Source organism: Pocillopora damicornis, chromosome 1, assembly GCF_964200805.1.
Source record: "Pocillopora damicornis chromosome 1, jaPocDami1.2, whole genome shotgun sequence".
Lineage (NCBI taxonomy): Eukaryota > Metazoa > Cnidaria > Anthozoa > Scleractinia > Pocilloporidae > Pocillopora > Pocillopora damicornis.
The window spans coordinates 38,631,206-38,651,186 of NC_142670.1; the positions used below are offsets into that span (position 1 = coordinate 38,631,206).

A 19,981-nucleotide genomic window follows, 5' to 3' on the forward strand; every position below is an offset into this window, starting at 1 on the left:
CTCTCCCAAAGAATGTTGTAAAACGGGTAATATGGGTAAGGCTTTGAATTTCTGTAACGACTCAGCTTTTTGGTGACTGCAGTAAATATTATGTGAGTAAAAGTGACAGTTACTTCAAAATTCATAGTTCGTAAGCATGCATCCCGGTAACACTCGTGCAGTGACAAGCGGTAGTCGTTTAAGGCCTTTAAAAGGAGCAGTAAGAAATAAAAACTAATGTCCTCCCTTGCTAAGTAGGAAGGTTACGGCCTCAGTTTTACCAAATGTTTTTGCGATTTTTAACGGTGTGTGACCTCTAATATCTTTTGAATTAACATCCAAACCAAGTGACAGCATTTTTGTGATGATAGCGACATTATCGCCCGTTGAAGCGGCGTGCAGTAAATTTCTTCCCGACTGGTCTCTAATAAAGGGATCGGCTCCTTTGTCTAAAAGATAATTTACAGCTTCAATCTTGCCAGACGCTGCAGCAAACATCAATGGTGTCCTGCCTCTATTGTCTTTGGAATTGACATCTAGACCACGTGACATTAGTGTCTCGATGATTGCGACATTATCACCCTCTGAAGCGGCGTGCAGTGAATTCCTTCCTGACTGGTTTCTAATATAGGGATCAGATCCTTTGTCTAAAAGATATTTTACAGCTTCAATCTTAACAAGCACTGCAGCCAACATCAATGGGGTAAGGCCGTCATTATCTTTTGAATTGACATCAAGACCACGTGACATTAGTGTCTCGATGATTGCGACATTACCATCCTGTGAAGCAGCGTGCAGTGAATTCCTTCCAAACTGGTTTCTAATATAGGGATCAGATCCTTTGTCTAAAAGATATTTTACAGCTTCAATCTTGCCAAGCGCTGCAGCTAATATCAATGGTGTACTGCCGTCATTATCTTTGGAATTGACATCTAGGCTACGTGACATTAGTGTCTCGATGATTGCGACATTACCACCCTTTGAAGCAGCATGCAGTGAATTTCTTCCTGACTGATCTCTAATAGAGGGATCGGCTCCCTTGTCTAAAAGATAATTTACAGCTTCAATCTTGCCAGACGCTGCAGCCAACATCAATGGTGTCATGCCTCTATTGTCTTTGGAATTGACATCTAGGCTACGTGACATTAGTGTCTCGATGATGGCGACATGACCACCCACTGAAGCGGCGTGCAGTGGATTTCTGCCAGAGTGGCTTACAATAAAGGGATCAGCTCCCTTGTCTAGGAGGTAATTTATGGCACCTCTTTCGCCAGTAAAAGCTGCTAAAATTAAAGCCGTAATTCCATCATTATTTTTTGTGTTGATATCCAGGCCATGTGACAACATATCCTCGATGATGGCAAAGTTGCCAGTCTGCACAGCTGAAGACAGTGAGTTCCAACTGTCACCTGTTACCGTCTGAGTGTCACGTTTGTCTGAAAAAGAAAATAAATGAAAGGAAAATTTCATAGCAAAATAGACATATCTTTCGGTATTTTGTAATAATAACGTTTGTACTCATTATATAAAAACAGACAGTCAAAGATTGCATGTGGCATCTGATATAACACAATTTTTAGAGCATTGGAAAGAACTAGAGGTTGTATACTGACGCTAGAATGTAGTTTTGCAGGGGCTAACTCGAAAGCTTCATGGTTCCCTCACCCTCCGGGCCCCAATGATATTACGTACACTTCTTTTAGTTTTCCTATTTTATTGCAATTCCATTTTTTCAGACATTTTTTTCATACAAAACGGTATTCCGTGTTTTAGGATATTCCGTCATTCCGTGTCTTAAGATACTCCGCTATTACGCCGATCCACCATTCCTCCGTTCCATTATTCTGTTAAATAATTCAAGGTAACGTATTTTGCTGCTTGCTCGCTTCGCAAACTTAGCGGCTCTTTTCGTCATAATAATGATAATGATGATAATAATAATGATAGTGATAACAATAGTACTTAACAAGATAATTTGGTATATCAACTGAGTTGATAAGTTTAACGTAAATTAGGCATCGTTAAGGGTTTCAAAGCTGACGTTTCGAGTGTTAGCCCTTCGTCAAAGCGAATGGAGGAATTGTGGCTTGTGTGTGTGTTTATATGCAAATAAATATGTTGAATGAAAAGCGTTCGTTGATAAAGTAGGTATTAAGAGTGCCGATTTGAAAGATAACCTTTTTTGTTCTAGACTTGGATTATGCGACATTCAAAAAAATAAGTTTCACCTTCTATGCATAACATTTCAAACACGGCTTCCTACATTTCACGAAGAATGATAACGGTTTTTTTGCTATCATCACAACAAGATAAAAAACTAAACAAAATCAGGGGTTCGATATCATGGAGCAGAATGATAGATTTTTACATAGATTCCAAGAGTATAAAGCATTTCTGTAAACTTTTAACTCAGTCACGTGATTTCTTATATTTTAATTTAATTGGCTTCAAATACTTATCGTGTTTAAAAAAAGTTATAATTACTGTCATTATTATTATTACAGAAAGTATGATAATTTTGACTTTTCGATACTGACCACCGATATCCACGTCAAATTCAGATGGCGCTCCTTCAGTTCCCATACCGCTGTCAGATGCTTCAGACATTAGACTTTTCGTCTCAAAATTTAGACTTTCCACGTACATTTCAGTGAAATTCCATTTGTATTCGTCATAACCCCATGGCTTGTCTCCGAGCCTTTCGTAACTGGCATTCCGAACTAAAGAGACATAAAGGAACAAAATGTTTTGCCCACTGAAAACGTCATTTTAGAGTATGAATGCAATTATGTGTTGATAAGCTTTCTAGATATCTAACAGTTTACAGTGGGAGCAGGTTAAAGATGGAAAGACTTAAAGAAATAAACTATGGCGCTCCTTGCAAGCTTTCTGTATGCGGTCGAGGTATAATCAAGAGAATACAAACTGTTCATAATCTCTTGATATAATCTACTCTCGCTTTTATCTCTTTAATCATCAAATTACCCGCGTACATTTACATATCTAATTTGATATATTAAAAGACTAGAATGTTTTCATACATTGTCTCTCAACAGCCTTTGTAAGGAAAGTAAACAAAATATGGATGTTTGTGAGTATGTAAGGAATGAAATCTCGAAAGGCCTTATCTGTTTAAATTCAGTTATAAACAGTTTTAACGAAGGAATTTGGCTGTGACACGTAAAAGTTTACCTGATTACCCCCCCCCCCCCCAAAGCTCTGTTGTATTCTTATGACCCCCCTCTCCTTGGTGGTAGTAAAATGGCAAATCATTTTCTACGGTACCCCCCCCCCCCATTTATATTCTGTTGGTAACGACTGATCCCCCATGAAAACCATGTGATTTCCCCCAGAAAGTCCTCCACTAACCAAGAACAATCTTTCAAGTAAAGTTCAGTCCATGTTAATCTACCAGAATCAATGTTAATAGTACTTTTGAGCAAGTTTTTTCACAACAATTTGTCAGTTATGGCATAAAATAGTGTTTTTTCCTCGGTTTTTATCGTATCCATACATATGTATTTAGTGGTTAACCTGTATTAAGCGCCACCTCGTCAATCCCCGTGGTTGACGGCTTAATAACGATTCGACTGTATATATTTCATCGAGCTTAACTTGAATGTTTGCATGATTTAGTTATCTTCCTCTGCTGGAATTATTTCCGTGGCCACTCTTGTCTCCAAAAACTCAAATGGAAGTCTAGTCATTTGTTCCTCTTGACTCTCCACTCTCTCCTTTAGAAGTTGGAAATCATTCTCTAGTCTTTTCATTTTTATTGGCAATGTTTCATCCTCGTTCGGCGTTGAATCAGATTGTTTACGTTTTCTTTCTGGCACCTTCGCATGACCTAAAACAAGACAATTTGGTTTCATCAAATGAGTTGATAATGTGAACTGCAGGTTCAGAGTTTCTTAAGCTGACGTTTCGAGAGTTAGCCCTTCCCTTGCACAAAAAAAGGGATTTACTTAGGTTTGCCAAGTGAACATATAAGTAGCAAATTTAGTGATCTGAATTTGTACCGCACTTGCTATAGTGCCAAAAAATGCGTAAATATGCTGACTTGCTCTTAGGGTGTTGGTGTGTAAATGTGATGTAAATGTGACATTTTGCTCTTTGTTTGCTTCATCCTAGCGCATAGGGCATTTCCAGGTTTACTACATAAAAGTAGCCCTTCTCTTATGAAGTAAATTTAGAAATAAATAACTCACTGAAATGGGTTTTTTTCAACATAGTTAGCGGTCAGATAACAAGCGATGCACTGTGGAAGTAAGGTGAGGTATTTTTATTGAGAATTTTACTTTTTTTTATTCTTAAGAGCGGTCGTAAATATTCCCATATGCAAAGATGATCTTTGCCACTGAGCAAAAATGAGCAAAATTAGGCAAAAGTGAAATTTGTCTCATATTTGCTCAACATTTGCAACCCAGGTAAATTCATTTTTTCGTCCGGTGTTCGTCAAAACGAATAGAGTAGGGGCCATGGTTAGTTAAGGGTCGAAACACTTATTTGAAGACGAAGTGAAAACTGATTTGCGATATAATTAAATATCTTACACGAAAATGATCCTGGAACTAATTTTTTTGCTTTATCTGCAGAGTATATGTAGCTTGATTACTTTTGGCTTCATTATTTAGATCAATGCAGGCTCTCTTGTATTCTTCTTCCTCAATTGTAACTGTTAGTTCAACATTCTCCCCAGCTTCAGCAAGATGCTTAACTTCAGTCACCAAGAAGTCGTACAGGCGTGCCCTGAGTGTGCCGTCCTGGTACATATTCCACAAAGTGGTGAGCCCCTTTAAACTGCTTGCCTGAACTGTGAAGCAGACACACCCTCCACCCATGTCGGCGAGTTCTGTATCAGCGGGAAGAACCTGGTCACTAAAGCTTCTAAAAAACCGACCAATAGGCTCCCAGTTGACCAAGATTTCAGCAAAAGTTAGCGCCTTTCGACTGGCAATTTATGGATTTTCTAGGCAATTTTGCCCACGTGTTGTTGAGTGCACTAAGTTTTACTGACAGCGGTTAAGCGTCGAAACTCGACTCCAACACAAACATATCCGCTTGACCCCAGCATGAGTTGTGAAAATGTCACCGTCACCATGACTACGAACCCTTCCGTGAAAACCGACTCTAAAGACGTTCACAAACATATCCGTGGCCACTGAACTAAGCTTGAGTCGTAAAAACGTCACCGTCACCATGACTACGAACCTTTCTATGGAAACATAATATTTATGGAGGCTTTTCTGTCTTCACTCAGCTTGCCTCCATTTAAGCAGCCGGTTGTGTTACAAGTTAAAGCGGAATGAAGCGTGTTGCAGAATTCTCCACTGCGTTAAGGAAAATCTCTCGGTGTTGGCGTTGTCTTTCTCTGCAACAAATTCAGGATGTCATTTCGCTTGTTTACCCATCGCGATCAAAATGCCTGGGATTTGCGTAAATTGTACACTTGTAGACGAGACGATGCTGTTTGGAATGATTTCAAAACTCATTTCTAGGATAAGTAGGTACCCTTGCCTGTTTTATTCAGCGTATTTGTGAAAATTTACCGCTACATTTAAACACGATTGTTAGCAAGCGATCCAAGATTTCAGGAAATAGTTCGCTTTTAACTGAGAGAGGCTTTAAGCAATGTAAGGGCTTTTATTTAATTCAGTCCTTTAACCCTACGTGAAGACTCTGAAAATTGCATATCTAAATTACATCTCGGTCTTAATATCTCTATAAAGTTCAATAAAATGTTAAAGAACTCATTTGGGGTATTTTTACGTCTTCATGGGCCGTTTGAAGCGTCTTTTTACGAAATTACTTTTGGCTGGAGGCCGCCAGCCGCGACCTCCTCCACGTCAAACTGAAGTTAACGCCAAATTACTGAAATTCTCTCCTAACTAGCGACGGTTGTTGATCGATGATATGATGCTCGATCTCTTTTACGAATTTGAGCTTCATCCCTCCAATATTTTCCAAGAAAATAGATGCTGAAATGATTAGTATAGCTTTTTAAATATGATCATTACGCAGGCCGTTTCAAATTTACCATACAGTACAGCAATTTCCCGTGGCAGCCCACCGCGGTACAAAAGCAAGCCCAGCGTGCCGTAGAGTTGTGTAAAGTCGAAACGTGGCTGAACTTCTCAGTTTGCATTGATGTATCAAACAAATGATTGTTGCTAAGAATTAGCCGAGCTTAGCCGGGTTGAGCAGAAATGGTCCAAATATAAGACAAAAGTAGAATAACGTGTCGGAAACGTGTTGGGGCCTGGTAAGGGGCAAAGTCCCCTAGATGGCTCAGCTTAAGAGTAGAAGGAATATCGGGGGACTGGATTGAAGGATTGGGTCGGTGAAATTTCACTGAACAGAATAGGTAGGGTAAATATACAATCAGGATGAGGAAAATTGGAAAAGGCCGTTGATTTTAAGGATCTTGTTAACCGTGTCTCCCGTCTCTCGTTTCTCTGATTGCTGAAAAACGATTGCTTAGGACGTATGTTTCTCGAATTGTCTTTACTAGGCACTATGACGCAATAACAGTATATTCTGTTTTCACCTGTAAATTTCTCAGAAAATCATCTCTCTCGAAAGTTTTCCAACAGGCTTTGTATTTTCGTACTCGATCCATGTCTCCAGCTCACATCATAACACATTGAAAGCGGCGAATGCTGTTAATATAGAAATACGCCTTTGGAATTTTATAGACCTTTACTCATTGAGCTCTTCACAAAAAAGATAGATGTTTAAATATCAAAACCACTGGCAACTCATCAAATCTTTACTACGTTAACTTAGCTAGAACTGCAAAACAAAAGAACTTAACCTACGAACGGTACACAAATCAAGAAAGCCACAAACTGCGGGCAGAAACGGGAAACTTTTCTCGCTCCGTAACTGCCGAAAACCAGTTACAACTAGTAGCACTCCTGATGAGAGGGAACCAGCGACTGGTTTTGCTGTTATTCCCTACATTCAGGGTGTTACGGAACCCATCAAGAGAATTTTGAATGGCCACAACGTTAAAGTTGCTCAAAAACCTTTTCAGACTTTGGGGCATATTTTTGCCAAACCTAAGGATCCTGTCACCAAAGAACAACGAACCGACGCTATTTATTCTATTCCCTGCAATGACTGTGATAACGAGTATATCGGACAGACCAAACGTTAGTTTGGTACACGTTTGAAAGAGCATCAAAAAGCGGTCTGCTTTAGCAAAAAAGAAAATTAAGCTTTATCGGAGCACACATGCCTAATCAACCATACAATTGGATGGGATAGGTCTAAAATTATCACCACTAATCGGTATTACCACTAGCGCCTTTATCTAGACGCCTGACATATCAACTCCGCCCACGCTCCTTTAAATCGTGATGATGGCGGCTTAATTTCTGACGCCTATTTACACCTCGTCAGAAAAAAGGGCAGCTTATTAGAGAGCGTATAAAAGGACCTCTTGTCGTAGCGTTTGATCACCCCTGATGAAGACACTAGACAGGAGTGTCGAAACGTTGGGTCTATAAATTGTAACTTCTCCGTTACATTCGTTAAATCTTAAAACCAGAGTAGTAACAAACCATGTCAAACAACCATTTTAATACATTTAGTCTTTTCTATCACAACCTGTAACATTTGTGAGGAGGCAATGTCTCTTCAATTTACATTCTTCTTATACAAACTGTTTTGATAATATTAACAATTGAACTGAATCTAGTTTACCTCATTTTTTCAATATAATTTTGCTCAAATCAAGCGTGATACCTCTAAGCAGCCCAACCCTTTTTTACTTTCAACAAAATAAGGAGAAAACGAGCAGTTATTTAAATAACGTCTTCCTGGCAATAATCGCCTTTTTTGCTAATTCTGGTTGGACCATTTAATTCTCAGATCCAAGCGGCAATTCTCTCTTCTGACGGACATACAATTCCCTCTGATTGAGACTGGTTAATATGGTGTTATATCAGAAAACACTCCGGCTAATAAGCATGTCTAATCTCCTAAACTGTTTATAAGACAACATATATGAATCGTAAGGAGAAGTGAAACTTTGATCATTCCTTGGAGTTACAGTACTAATTTATAACAATTATAACACAACAAAACAGTTGCCATCTTTCGTTGTTTTCGTCATTGCCAATACGTTAAATTGCGCATGTGCACATCATACTCCCGCTGAATAGCTAAGTAAAGTACATGGCTCCTTTCATCTTCGCGTTGACTTCGATGGCTTTTGCAGATTTCACCAGGTCGATACTGAAACAAGAAGATTCTACTTTTAATAAAACTTTACAAGTAAACTGGCTCGGAAGAGGAATCATGTTTAGTAAGGACGAGCGGTGCTAAAGGAATCATGTTTAGTAAGGACTAGCGGTGCTAAAGGAATAACGTTTAGTAAGGACTAGCGGTGCTAAAGGAATCATGTTTAGTAAGGACTAGCTGTGCTAAAGGAATCATGTTTAGTAAGGACTAGCGGTGCTAAAGGAATCATGTTTAGTAAGGACTAGCGGTGCTAAAGGAATCATGTTTAGTAAGGACTAGCTGTGCTAAAGGAATCATGTTTAGTAAAGACTAGCGGTGCTAAAGGAATCATGTTTAGTAAGGACTGGCGGTGCTAAAGGAATCATGTTTAGTAAGGACTAGCGGTGCTAAAGGAATCATGTTTAGTGAGGACTAGCGGTGCTAAAGGAATCATGTTTAGTAAGGACTAGCGGTGCTAAAGGAATCATGTTTAGTAAGGACTAGCGGTGCTAAAGGAATCATGTTTAGTAAGGACTAGCGGTGCTAAAGGAATCATGTTTAGTAAGGACTAGCGGTGCTAAAGGAATCATGTTTAGTAAGGACTAGCGGTGCTAAAGGAATCATGTTTAGTAAGGACTAGCGGTGCTAAAGGAATCATGTTTAGTAAGGACTGGCGGTGCTAAAGGAATCATGTTTAGTAAGGACTAGCGGTGCTAAAGGAATCATGTTTAGTAAGGACTAGCGGTGCTAAAGGAATCATGTTTAGTAAGGACTAGCGGTGCTAAAGGAATCATGTTTAGTAAGGACTAGTGGTGCTAAAGGAATCATGTTTAGTAAGGACTAGCGGTGCTAAAGGAATCATGTTTAGTAAAGACTAGCGGTGCTAAAGGAATCATGTTTAGTAAGGACTAGTGGTGCTAAAGGAATCATGTTTAGTAAGGACTAGTGGTGCTAAAGGAATCATGTTTAGTAAGGACTAGTGGTGCTAAAGGAATCATGTTTAGTAAAGACTAGCGGTGCTAAAGGAATCATGTTTAGTAAGGACTAGCGGTGCTAAAGGAATCATGTTTAGTAAGGACTAGCGGTGCTAAAGGAATCATGTTTAGTAAGGACTAGCGGTGCTAAAGGAATCATGTTTAGTAAGGACTAGCGGTGCTAAAGGAATCATGTTTAGTAAGGACTAGCGGTGCTAAAGGAATCATGTTTAGTAAGGACTGGCGGTGCTAAAGGAATCATGTTTAGTAAGGACTAGCGGTGCTAAAGGAATCATGTTTAGTAAGGACTAGCGGTGCTAAAGGAATCATGTTTAGTGAGGACTAGCGGTGCTAAAGGAATCATGTTTAGTAAGGACTAGCGGTGCTAAAGGAATCATGTTTAGTAAGGACTAGCGGTGCTAAAGGAATCATGTTTAGTAAGGACTAGCGGTGCTAAAGGAATCATGTTTAGTAAGGACTAGCGGTGCTAAAGGAATCATGTTTAGTAAGGACTAGCGGTGCTAAAGGAATCATGTTTAGTAAGGACTAGCGGTGCTAAAGGAATCATGTTTAGTAAGGACTAGCGGTGCTAAAGGAATCATGTTTAGTAAGGACTGGCGGTGCTAAAGGAATCATGTTTAGTAAGGACTAGCGGTGCTAAAGGAATCATGTTTAGTAAGGACTAGCGGTGCTAAAGGAATCATGTTTAGTGAGGACTAGCGGTGCTAAAGGAATCATGTTTAGTAAGGACTAGCGGTGCTAAAGGAATCATGTTTAGTAAGGACTAGCGGTGCTAAAGGAATCATGTTTAGTAAGGACTAGCGGTGCTAAAGGAATCATGTTTAGTAAGGACTAGCGGTGCTAAAAAGTTACAAACGTTTTTTAGCAACTGACAGTCCAAAGTAAGACAGAGAGACAAAGTAGTAACTTGAACACAAATTTCAATAAAAATACAAGGGTCATCAAGTCTGTGAACACTAACCTTCCATTTCCGGTTACGTGGTGTCTGGCTCTGAAAGCCACCAAGTGGGCATAATAGGCGGGGGCTGGCATAGAAACACTGCGTGTGCACCGTGCGTACACGTGACATAGCTGGTATGTGAGTTGCTGAAGGCCGTCTGCTGTGAATGAGTTATCGTCATACAACACGTGATAGTGTGTAGGTCGGCTTGTTCCCTATAAGCCGGGGTAAAATCAGAGTAAACTTCATTGAGAAAAAAAAGAAATAAATGACTGTTTTAACGAAGGGAACTACGTCTCACGCATGCCTTAATCTAAAATCGATACGAGCTCAACCTGATCCCAAAATTGGTGTTTCACTAACTTCAAAATAAAAACCAGGTAATAGCTTAAATCAACTAAATTATGATTTTTTCTAACTTAGGTTACTGGGTAGGTTGTTGTTCCAGAGTTGTCCTAAAGCCATGTTTTAAATTTTTAGTTCGTGGAAGAGAAATATATGTAAACAATTTTTCCTCTTTTTTTCGATAAGGTCACAGGAGGAATAATAATGCCATCCATAAAGATAAAGATTTTTCCGTAAGAGACTTTGGAACGAGATTATTCGGAAACCTGAATGCCTTCGAGACTTTTTGAATTTGACAACCCGTATATACATCATCCTATACTAGTCCACGATTTAAGCAAACCTCTCGTAATTCATGTCAGAGTTGTACTTATATTTATGAAATGTGTGGAGAGGATGGTGCTCTTTCACACTTTCAAAGATGAATAGAAGACTAAACACAAAGAGACAAAAAATGCCGTAGCTATTTGAGCAGTTGGTGGATAATTGTAGATAGCACAGCTACATTGCAACCAAGGAAAGGTAAGGGTTTGATTGACAAAGAATAATCAAGTTCCCAATCACCATTCTCAGAGTAAAAACTCGACATGTCATGTTAAAGCTGATGTACCTGGATTCCATAATGACTGCACAAATAAAAGTCGAATTCATACGGATGTGTGATACCGCTGTCCACTGTTGTACCAGGAGGAACATTCCTTGCTTTGCCAACTTCATCTCGTTGGTTTTCACAGAACAATCTCGTATGATGGCGCTTCTGAACCACAACAAAAGTGATTCTCGGGCGATAATCTTTTTCAAGCATAATACAGGCCTGTTGTACAGCCCGCACCTCATGAACAAGAACTTGGTCAAACTGACCCTCGCTGACTCCGTCCCGGTAGAAGATGATCTTGCTAGGCTTAAGCTTCCGATTGGCTTTGTAAAACTCAATTAAAAGCTCTTTCACCATAACCGCCAAGTCATTTATTATCTCTTGCGCACCTTTACCACTCTTGTGGTTCTGTGCTCGCACTCGTGCACAGTACTTAGTGGCATTAGCGTCCATGCTTGCTACAACAGCAGCAATGGAAGGAATTCCATTTTCAGTCGGGGAGGGGTGGGTGACGTCGGCGCCAAAGATAATAACAGGTTCTCTGAAAACAGGCGACTTTACACCTGGATCTATAACATGATTAATTCCACCAAGTTTGGAGTTAATCTTCAACGCAATGTTGGCGCAAACCTGGGGGTTGGTACGGTTTACGTGTTTTGACTGAACACACTGCGTTGGAATTCCAATGACATTGTCTCCGACACGTTTTATCTCCGGATAGATTTGTTTGTCTCTCTCGGGCAGAATAGCCATGATCAGTTGTAGGCCTGGAATGTCCACAACCCATTTAGAAAACAAACTCTCTACCTGAAAGTATTAAAAATGAAATAAAATTATGGAAGCCTACATGAATTCAAACTCTACTTGTTTTGTAATAAAAGAATTCTAATCAGTCCATAAGTGTAACACAATTTGCTGTTATCATTCTACGAGATGGATCTAACACAGGAGCACTAATTGCTACCTTACGCGTGATCTGAGTTTCTGTACAAAAGTACACCTTATTTGAAAGTTCACCATGTAATACAAACGGACATTTTGCTCATTGCTCGTCGAATGAGGCATATGCTCTTCCACCGCTGTTTCATTTTCAAGTTTCCAAACTAATCCCTAAGGCATTACTTGAGGGTCGTATCGATCGCTTAAGGAGCGCGTGAAATACAAAAAAAGACACAAATAAAGCAATCTACAAGTGTCCTACGTGACGAAGAGAGAAACAATTCTCTTTTACCTGAAAATTCCTTGCTTGCAAAGTAGAGCCTTAAGGGCGTAAATAATCAAAGCTTGGATCGTTAGTAGCGCCACTCAATTCCTTTGACACCCAATCACTACCCGATGAATAAGTAAACAGCACTGTCCACTCATTCTTCACTGTTCATAGTTTAAGCAAAGAGTACCCTTCTGAACTCTGCTCGGTGGATTTTTCAATGACACTCATTTCGTTTTCGCGTAACACTTGTCAAATGTGAAGATATCTCACCTCTCTGGCACCCCTGCCGTATCTCACAACAACTGGCTCCTCTGACATCTTCAAACCCTGTCGACTGGATACATTGCCCATTTGCTTAGAAAAATTTCTCAGCTGGTCATCCCGACATCTCCCGCAAAAACAAGCCAATGCCCACTTTTCAATGCGGGCTCCATCATGCAGCGATTTGTTGCGCATGTCCCATGAACCATCACGAGGAACCAATGGCTGATCCTGCGGCCCAAGGTTGATTCTGGGTGGTGGAAGCACACGTCCTTCCACCTTAACCATCTCTGTGCTGACTGAGGTTTGGAACTCATCTCTTAAGTATTTACTACTTGCTCGAGTCATTTCTTGGGCCTAATAAGATTTAAATCGCACAATAAAAACACTAGCATTTTTAATACATGCAGATTTTAAAAATTTTATTTCAGGAGGTCGATGCTTTTGCACTAAACTCCGTTGAGACGTGAGAACATTTTCGTTCCGTAAGCTTTCTAAATTTTTGTGTAGTCACCATTGTGCTAAGTGGCTCAAGTATCTCTTTGAATTTTCATTCATTTTTGCGCAACTTTTTGAAAAAAAAAAAAAAAAAGAACAAAAAAATCGCGGAATCTCAATAGAAATATCAACTTTTTTGATAAGAACAATAGAAGATCTACAGTACTATTGTAACGTATCTTGATTTCAATCAAATTACTTAAGATGTCAAACAGCTCTAGTTCACTTTCTGTTCGACTTGCATCAATCAGGAGCCGTTGTCTGATTAAGTTCAAAAAGGGTAAGTGTATAGAGATACTGTGGTGTTGCGTCAGGGGGGGAGTGGAAGGGGTAGAACACGATAACTTGGCATCAGTCAAATAAGTTGATAATGTAAATTGGCCACTGTTAAGAGTTTCTAAAACTGACGTATTGAGCGTCAGCCCTTCGTCTGAGCGAAATAACTTCGTTGTTGCAACGAATGTAGTTACTTTCTTTTTGTTCCATAACAGACGCTATTTTTTTTAGATACATGCAAAGGCTTTGCTTTGCAAACTATAAATTTTTATAATAAAAAAGTAAATAACATCACATTGAATACCGAAAATGCAAGAGATACATGCAAGTTGGTTCAAATACAAAAAAAAACTTCAAGGCTAAAATGAACCTACCCAGCGTTCAATGTCACGCTGTCGCTCAGGCGCAGGGCGAGCAGTACTTTTGATCATGTTCGCAGTCTGTTGTTCAGACAAATGCTTTCTCACACCAGGAATAATGGTACAGACCTCCATGGGCAGATACCTGTCCTTTTTCTGTCCAACTTGTAAGCACGGTAGGTGAGGGTACCTACAAGTAACAAAGCTTAATATTAAGACACCTTTGAGCAAATGTAAGTGGCGGGCTCCTTAATGTCTAATGACTACCAGATGAAATTATGTGTACATGTTGTTCTATTATATCTCTCAGTTGGTAAGTCCGCTAAGATTAGAATCATTTCAATTTTCATCTGGATTATTTTTATCAATCACAATTTGCAAGCTGAACGTCACGAGTATCTATAATTATGGCTTATCACAAAGTCCGCCAAAGAAGCAAGGTAGCGGGAGGTCTGAGAGGGGTCTGGTACGGAAAATTGTGCGGGCTCTCATTTTTCGTTCCAGGCCCCTCGAGAGGGCGACAAACTCTTGCGAAATTCGCGAGAACCCTGCAATATGCACGTCCAGAAGTGCTTATAATAGAGAGCCTACAAGTTATATAAATCATCTGCAGCTCACACCTCAAAATTAACCGGTATCTGTCTTTGAAATAATCTGCAACAGTTGTTTTGTAAGTGCGACCTGTTTTCTCATCTGTTACATCAAACTGTTTCCTGTTGGCAGATTTTTCCGACACGCCCCAAATTGTGTACTTCCTCTTTATAGGGCCAGCATGAGTGGTTTGTATACGAATTCCTGTAACACACCGAAAAAAAAAACATCACATGTTAGTGCTAAAGACTCTTCAAGTCTAAATTTTCATTATTATATGAAGGCTTTTTAAAAGAAAATTAAGCATATATATGTGCTCATGACAATATTACCTCTATTAAGCTTCTTTCAAAAAGTGTTAATTCTCTCAAAATGGATATTGAGCTAGGATCTAATAAACACAAGTCTACAAGATTCAAGGCCATTTAATATATAATTCCCATGAGCCCTATTTTATTCTAATTTTATAAGGTGAGATATCATGGAACTCAGAGGCCAACTTTGGTCTAAGTAAACATTGGGAAAGAGGCTCAGTCATTTAAACTACAAATCAAAGGAGTGTGTATAATTCATGCTTGATAAAACACTAGAAATACTATGATGATGCTAAAAAATGTTTTCATACTCAAGTGAGCATCCACTATCATCCAAGTATGCAGTCGATAGTAGTAAAGTTTAACCCTTTCCATGAGTGTTCATATATATTTATAATTTAGGTTTAGTTTGCCAAAAAAAGGTATCAAAGTTAATTATAAACTCATATAATGCAATATGAAACAATGCAATATTACAAAATAATAAGAAACAAATTTCAAATGTAATATAACAATTATAATAATCATAAGTATCTTACAATACCTTACTGGTATGCTGATTTTCTGGCTTGGAACTTGAAAGTGATTAGCAAGTACATGTAACATACAACATACTTCTCTAAGCAGCCAAAGAGACAGAATTATCAAGAGTTTACTTTCTCCAGCCACTTTTTGGTAAGTTACAGAAAATAACTGAAACATTTTGGTTTTTATTTGTACTAATTTTAAAATAATTATTCACCTCAGTCTTTGACTGAAATTAGTGGATATCTACATTCCCACTTTGCAGCTTGGTGTAAAACCACCACAATGAACAGACCACCATAATGAACAGACCTGTACACAAATATTTATAATAATAATGGTTAGAGGACAGAAAACAAAGCAACTCACCGCGTATGGCTTTCTCAAGTCTTCGTCTGTCAGGTTCAAATCTGTAGTCTTCAAGATTATGGGGTTTCACATCAAGTGCTTCACACAGGAAATCAGGAACAACAGCTAGCTCTTTGTAAAATCCTTTTGCAGAGACTGAAAGTACAGAAACTCACTGAGAATATTATGTAAACATTGGACAGTTCTTTCACCATTTTACCCCTAACAGTGACTAGCATCTAATATCTCTTTATAGTTTACCTACCCCTCCCCCCCCCCCGAATGGTCAGACATTAAGGTCACCATAATAAATGAAATGATCACCAGGCCAACTGAACAACTGAAAAAAGCTCTTGATTGTTAACCAAATTCTCCTTGTCAGCACCTCAGGAAATGATTGTATAAAGAATAGTATGGAGAAGACACATACTGATGATAGGGTGTAAAGGGTTAATGGGCTCATGATCAGGAACATTGTGAAGCTCAATTTCAAAAGGAAACAGTGGCTAATTTCATGAATTACAGTATACTATTGAAAATAAATTTTTTGAGAGTTGAACATTATTGAGAAGGCAACATTTCATATATTCCTAAAATTTTTTCAAAGCAATGGTGAGAACAAGTAATTTATATGAAATTTTACCAATTGCAGCAACTCACCATCAATGTTTACCAGCATAGCCTTCCACTCAGAATGGCGAATACTTGAATAAAAACCAAATTTCACCTCACACCCCTCTCCCAGGGGTCTTCCTTGACCATCAAATGGAAAGAATGATCTTCCAACAGGGGTGTAATACATTGATGGCATCTGTCGCACCACAATGTCCAATGCCTGTACTGCATCCTGAGGTATTTTGCCATTTTGTTCTCCACTCAAAAAGTTGTTAAGTTCCAAAAGACTTACTGCTGCAGCAAACTGAATTTTAACCTTGTGGGTTAAATAGGAATAAGTATTAAAATATTTTGAAATTATTATCCATTTGGTATGACTACATGCTTCCTACAACTACAATTATGCATATTCAGTTGTGATTCTTCCAGCACAAATTTGACAAAAACTGTCTCAATTATAGTGGAGCTCGCATAGCATAGCCCCATAACTATACAAAATAGTAGTAACCCATAAAGCCAAAAAAATTTGGATGTACAACCATACAACTGTACAACCAACCATACAAGGTGCTACTTTTAGCATGCATGGCCAACTGTACCATGGGCACTATCTTATGATCAATCCTCTACACAGACACAGAGAAGTTGCAAATGAAAATCCATTAATTTTAACGTGCACTTTAAACATACTAGGGGCTTTAGTTTTGTTGAAGAGACGTGCAGGGGAAAAAAAAAAGGCAAGCTCCACTTTTAGGCTTGCCTAAATTTATATATTACCATTTTAAAGATCTGCAGGTAGCATTCCATCTTGAGCAACAGTTAAAAAATGCAGACTATGTCAAGTTTATTTCTAAACTGATTGTTTATCATCCATTCAATGCAAAAGAGTAATTGCATTCAAAAAATGATTATCACCAAGACATCATTATTACTATTATTATTTATTTTAAAATTGTTGTAATGCTAACCTTGAAAACCCTGTCTCTTCCTCCATCTTCACCTGGTAGTTTAACACTAAGTTCAGCCTGTAAGTCACACAAAAAAAGGGAAACAACTCCTTAACTCCAACAGGAGATTCGTGGATTAGAGTGTTGAAAGAAGTCCAGGGTTGGCTAAAAGATATTTCATGACAAAGTGTAAAAAAAAAAAAAAAGTCTTATATTTTCTCATTTTTCCTTTTAACCATGGCCACCCTTGTTTGAAGTTAGATTTAATTGTTAACAATTAAAAAAATTGCTCAATTAACAATTAGGCGTTGCTCACAAAGTGATGTCTTCTTACTTCTTTTATGCAATGTTTACACGTGTTGCAGTCCAAGTTATAATTTTTTCAAGACAATCTAGTTTTATTAACTGAGTTGATAACATAAATTGGCCAGTGTAATGAGTTTTTAAAGCTAAAATTTTTAGCATTGGCCTCTAATCACCTCATACATCAATGAGGGGTGACTATATCACATTAGAAAACACTGTTGATAGGAAACTCACAGGAACAGGTAGCCTTATCCTGCTGTACAAATTCTTTTCACCATCAAAAGCCGGATGATGGCCTTTAAATGTTGTCTGTTTGTAAGTCTTTATGATTTCATTAACAACATCTCTCTTAACATTTTTAGGACATCTTTCTGGAGTTATTTCAACATCATAGTGGTACAGGTCTGAAAGCTGTGGTGAGACATTGAGGCGGAAGAAGTTTGCCCTTAATGCTATAGGGCGACCCTTTGTGCCATAGCCTGGTCTCAGCGGAGGATGCATTCCACTGTTTGCTTGAGTCTGACGAGGAGTGTGTTCTGAGAGAGAATTAACCCAATCAATACATCACAGTCAGCATTTGAGTACAAATAAATTTCATACTCATTTTTGTTTTTTTTGATACTTGGACTAGAAATAAAAATCCTAATTCAAAGAAATATTTAGAACAATATTCAACTGTCATGGTAGCTGCTGGGGAGCCATTTTGTGTGATTTTGAAAATAAGAGTGCTGTCTTCTTTCTGCCACTTTCCAGGCCCCCAACACAGTAGATGAAGTCTTATCATCAGAATCTTTAAAAATATTTTAACATAGATAAGTTCCTCTACACAGCTTGTTACTGAAAATTGTATATGATAAAAGAGTATTGAAACACTGTTAAAAATAATTTGTGGCACTGAAGACACCCCCTCCTCTTTGCATTTATTTCCATGCTTAATTTGTGTTGTCAGTACTCTTTTTATTTTCTCATTAATGTTTTTTATTCTTTCCTTTTTCTCAACATTGTAATGTTATGTAAACTAAGTTCTTGTGATGCATTGTAGTGTTACTATTGTACCACAATAAAAAATAATGAAAAAAAGAGTTAAAGGCTTTTACTGTACCTCCACTTCCCAGAGAAGAACCTAGCTTTTTAGTCACATCTTCAACTTCTCTGTCCACTGCCGCAGTACTGCTTGTAACGGCAGCTGAAGATGGGGTGGTACCACCAACAGTTTTCGTTGATGAAGCATCAGCTGCTGCTGCACCCGGAGGCAAAGTGGAAGCTTTGAATAAATAGAAAATAAATTCAATCTACTGGTTGAGATTAACTTAGTTCCTTACATGAAATTGAGTTCAGATCATAAGACAGCAAAAGAACATTCATATCACAGTATTTCTAAAAGTTCACCTGAAACCATTCATAGACAATTCTTTCTTTCTTTCATCCTATTTTTTCGCTTTTTTTTTTAAACTGCCCTCCCTCTAATACAAGAGGGTCTGTGGTCGATCAGAGTTTATCTGATCTCAATAAAATTTTAATATTTTAGTTTTTTTTCCTTCGGGAAATGTTTTTTTTTTTTCTTTAGATCCCAATGCTATTAACGCCTCGAATTTTTGGCAAAAAAGCTTCTCACAGAAAAGAAAGGGCTGTCGTTCTAAATACATGTTGTTATTAAATGCACACAACATTCCTTCTCAGAAAATCAGCAAACTTCAGTTTGACTAAATGTACCTTTGCCTTTATCGTCAGGAGGACTTGATTGTGTACCGCGTTGTTTTCCTTTGGTCTTTTTAGACTTTGATGGTGTTTCACCCGAAGAACTTCCCCTTTGACTGTGTTCCTCAACTGTTGTCGTCTCTCCGCTGGCAGAAGGGAAGCTTTCCTCCTGTCCTACTTTATCAACAACGGTACCATTTGTCGAATTACCGCACGCACCAGCGGCAGGTTTCTCATCAAAATCAGCTGTTGAATCCGTACGATTTATACAACCTGGCTCCTCCTCAGTTGTTTTCCTATCCTCCCCAGGAACCTTCCCAACATGTTCAGTCCTGCCAGGGTTAGATGGTAAATCTTGTCCTCTTCCTCGTCCTCTTCCACGTCCCTTACCTTTGCGTTTATTTTTTCCTTTCCCTTGTCCTGGGGAAGACATTTTGAATTACTCGCTCCGTAATAGATAGCACTACATAAGAAACTTCGACATAGAATGTATTCAAGACAACTTCCTTTCACTTTAAAGCCTTCCAACGTAATTAAAGAATTTATGCTTACTCTGCGTTTCTTCCTCGGGAATAACCATGACGTATACTCCACAAGGAGGCCAATCAGACGACGTCCATCACTTCTCAGAAAGCAACACTGTGATGATTCCAGGAAAACGTCGTTTCTAAGAAAAAATATTTTACACTTCCGCTATTAAAAAGCTTCTTTTTTTAAATTAAAAGTACTCAAGGTAGATTCCCTTCAGCAAACCCTTCAAAATGTGTTATTTCTCGCACGAAAGCGAACATAATCGGCCATCCGCCATTTTGGTTAACAGAAAGTACAAATCATATTCCAGCCAGTCACCCCTCCCCTAATATTGATTTCTTTGTCTAGTGTCTCAAAGTCCACAGGAGTACCAAGTTTCTCATCACTGCTCAGGGAAGATGTTACAAGTGGCTCCAAACTTT

At 38.6% G+C, this 19,981-nt stretch overlaps 2 protein-coding genes across 2 annotated transcripts; both read right to left on the bottom strand.

Annotated features, from left to right (window-relative positions):
- Positions 1-35: 35 nt before the first annotated feature.
- On the bottom strand, positions 36-5,180 carry LOC149053747 (uncharacterized). The gene is made up of 5 exons (XM_089183643.1): positions 5,128-5,180; positions 4,595-4,929; positions 3,622-3,826; positions 2,517-2,701; positions 36-1,415 (listed from the first exon to the last, which is right to left on the bottom strand). The coding sequence occupies exons 1-5, from the start codon at positions 5,178-5,180 to the stop codon at positions 214-216; spliced, it is 1,980 nt and encodes a 659-aa protein (XP_089039769.1). The 3' UTR covers positions 36-213.
- A 2,364-nt stretch (positions 5,181-7,544) lies between these two features.
- Positions 7,545-19,871, bottom strand: LOC113666826 (protein argonaute-2). Its single transcript, XM_089211005.1, has 13 exons — positions 19,581-19,871; positions 19,044-19,448; positions 18,433-18,594; positions 17,565-17,866; positions 17,046-17,102; positions 16,123-16,393; positions 15,484-15,618; positions 14,305-14,479; positions 13,700-13,874; positions 12,561-12,908; positions 11,096-11,887; positions 10,162-10,355; positions 7,545-8,220 (listed from the first exon to the last, which is right to left on the bottom strand). Exons 1-13 carry the CDS (start codon positions 19,606-19,608, stop codon positions 8,148-8,150), a joined length of 3,117 nt encoding a protein of 1,038 aa, XP_089067131.1. The 5' UTR covers positions 19,609-19,871; the 3' UTR covers positions 7,545-8,147.
- Positions 19,872-19,981: the final 110 nt, after the last annotated feature.

Bases quoted from the DNA above. Each gene is read 5' to 3' on its own strand.
- LOC113666826 (XM_089211005.1), bottom strand. From the start codon at position 19,608: ATGGTTATTCCCGAGGAAGAAACGCAGA. The intron at 12,909-13,699 runs GTAGGTTCATTT...AAATCTTATTAG, and splicing joins AGCGTGACATTGAACGCTGG to GCCCAAGAAATGACTCGAGC. The intron at 8,221-10,161 runs GTTAGTGTTCAC...TTCTTGTTTCAG, and splicing joins CACGTAACCGGAAATGGAAG to TATCGACCTGGTGAAATCTG.
- LOC149053747 (XM_089183643.1), bottom strand. From the start codon at position 5,180: ATGGTGACGGTGACGTTTTTACGACTCAAGCTTAGTTCAGTGGCCACG. The intron at 4,930-5,127 runs GTTTGTGAACGT...ATAAATTGCCAG, and splicing joins AGTTCAGTGGCCACGGATAT to TCGAAAGGCGCTAACTTTTG. The intron at 1,416-2,516 runs GTCAGTATCGAA...TTTCTTTTTCAG, and splicing joins ATTTGACGTGGATATCGGTG to ACAAACGTGACACTCAGACG.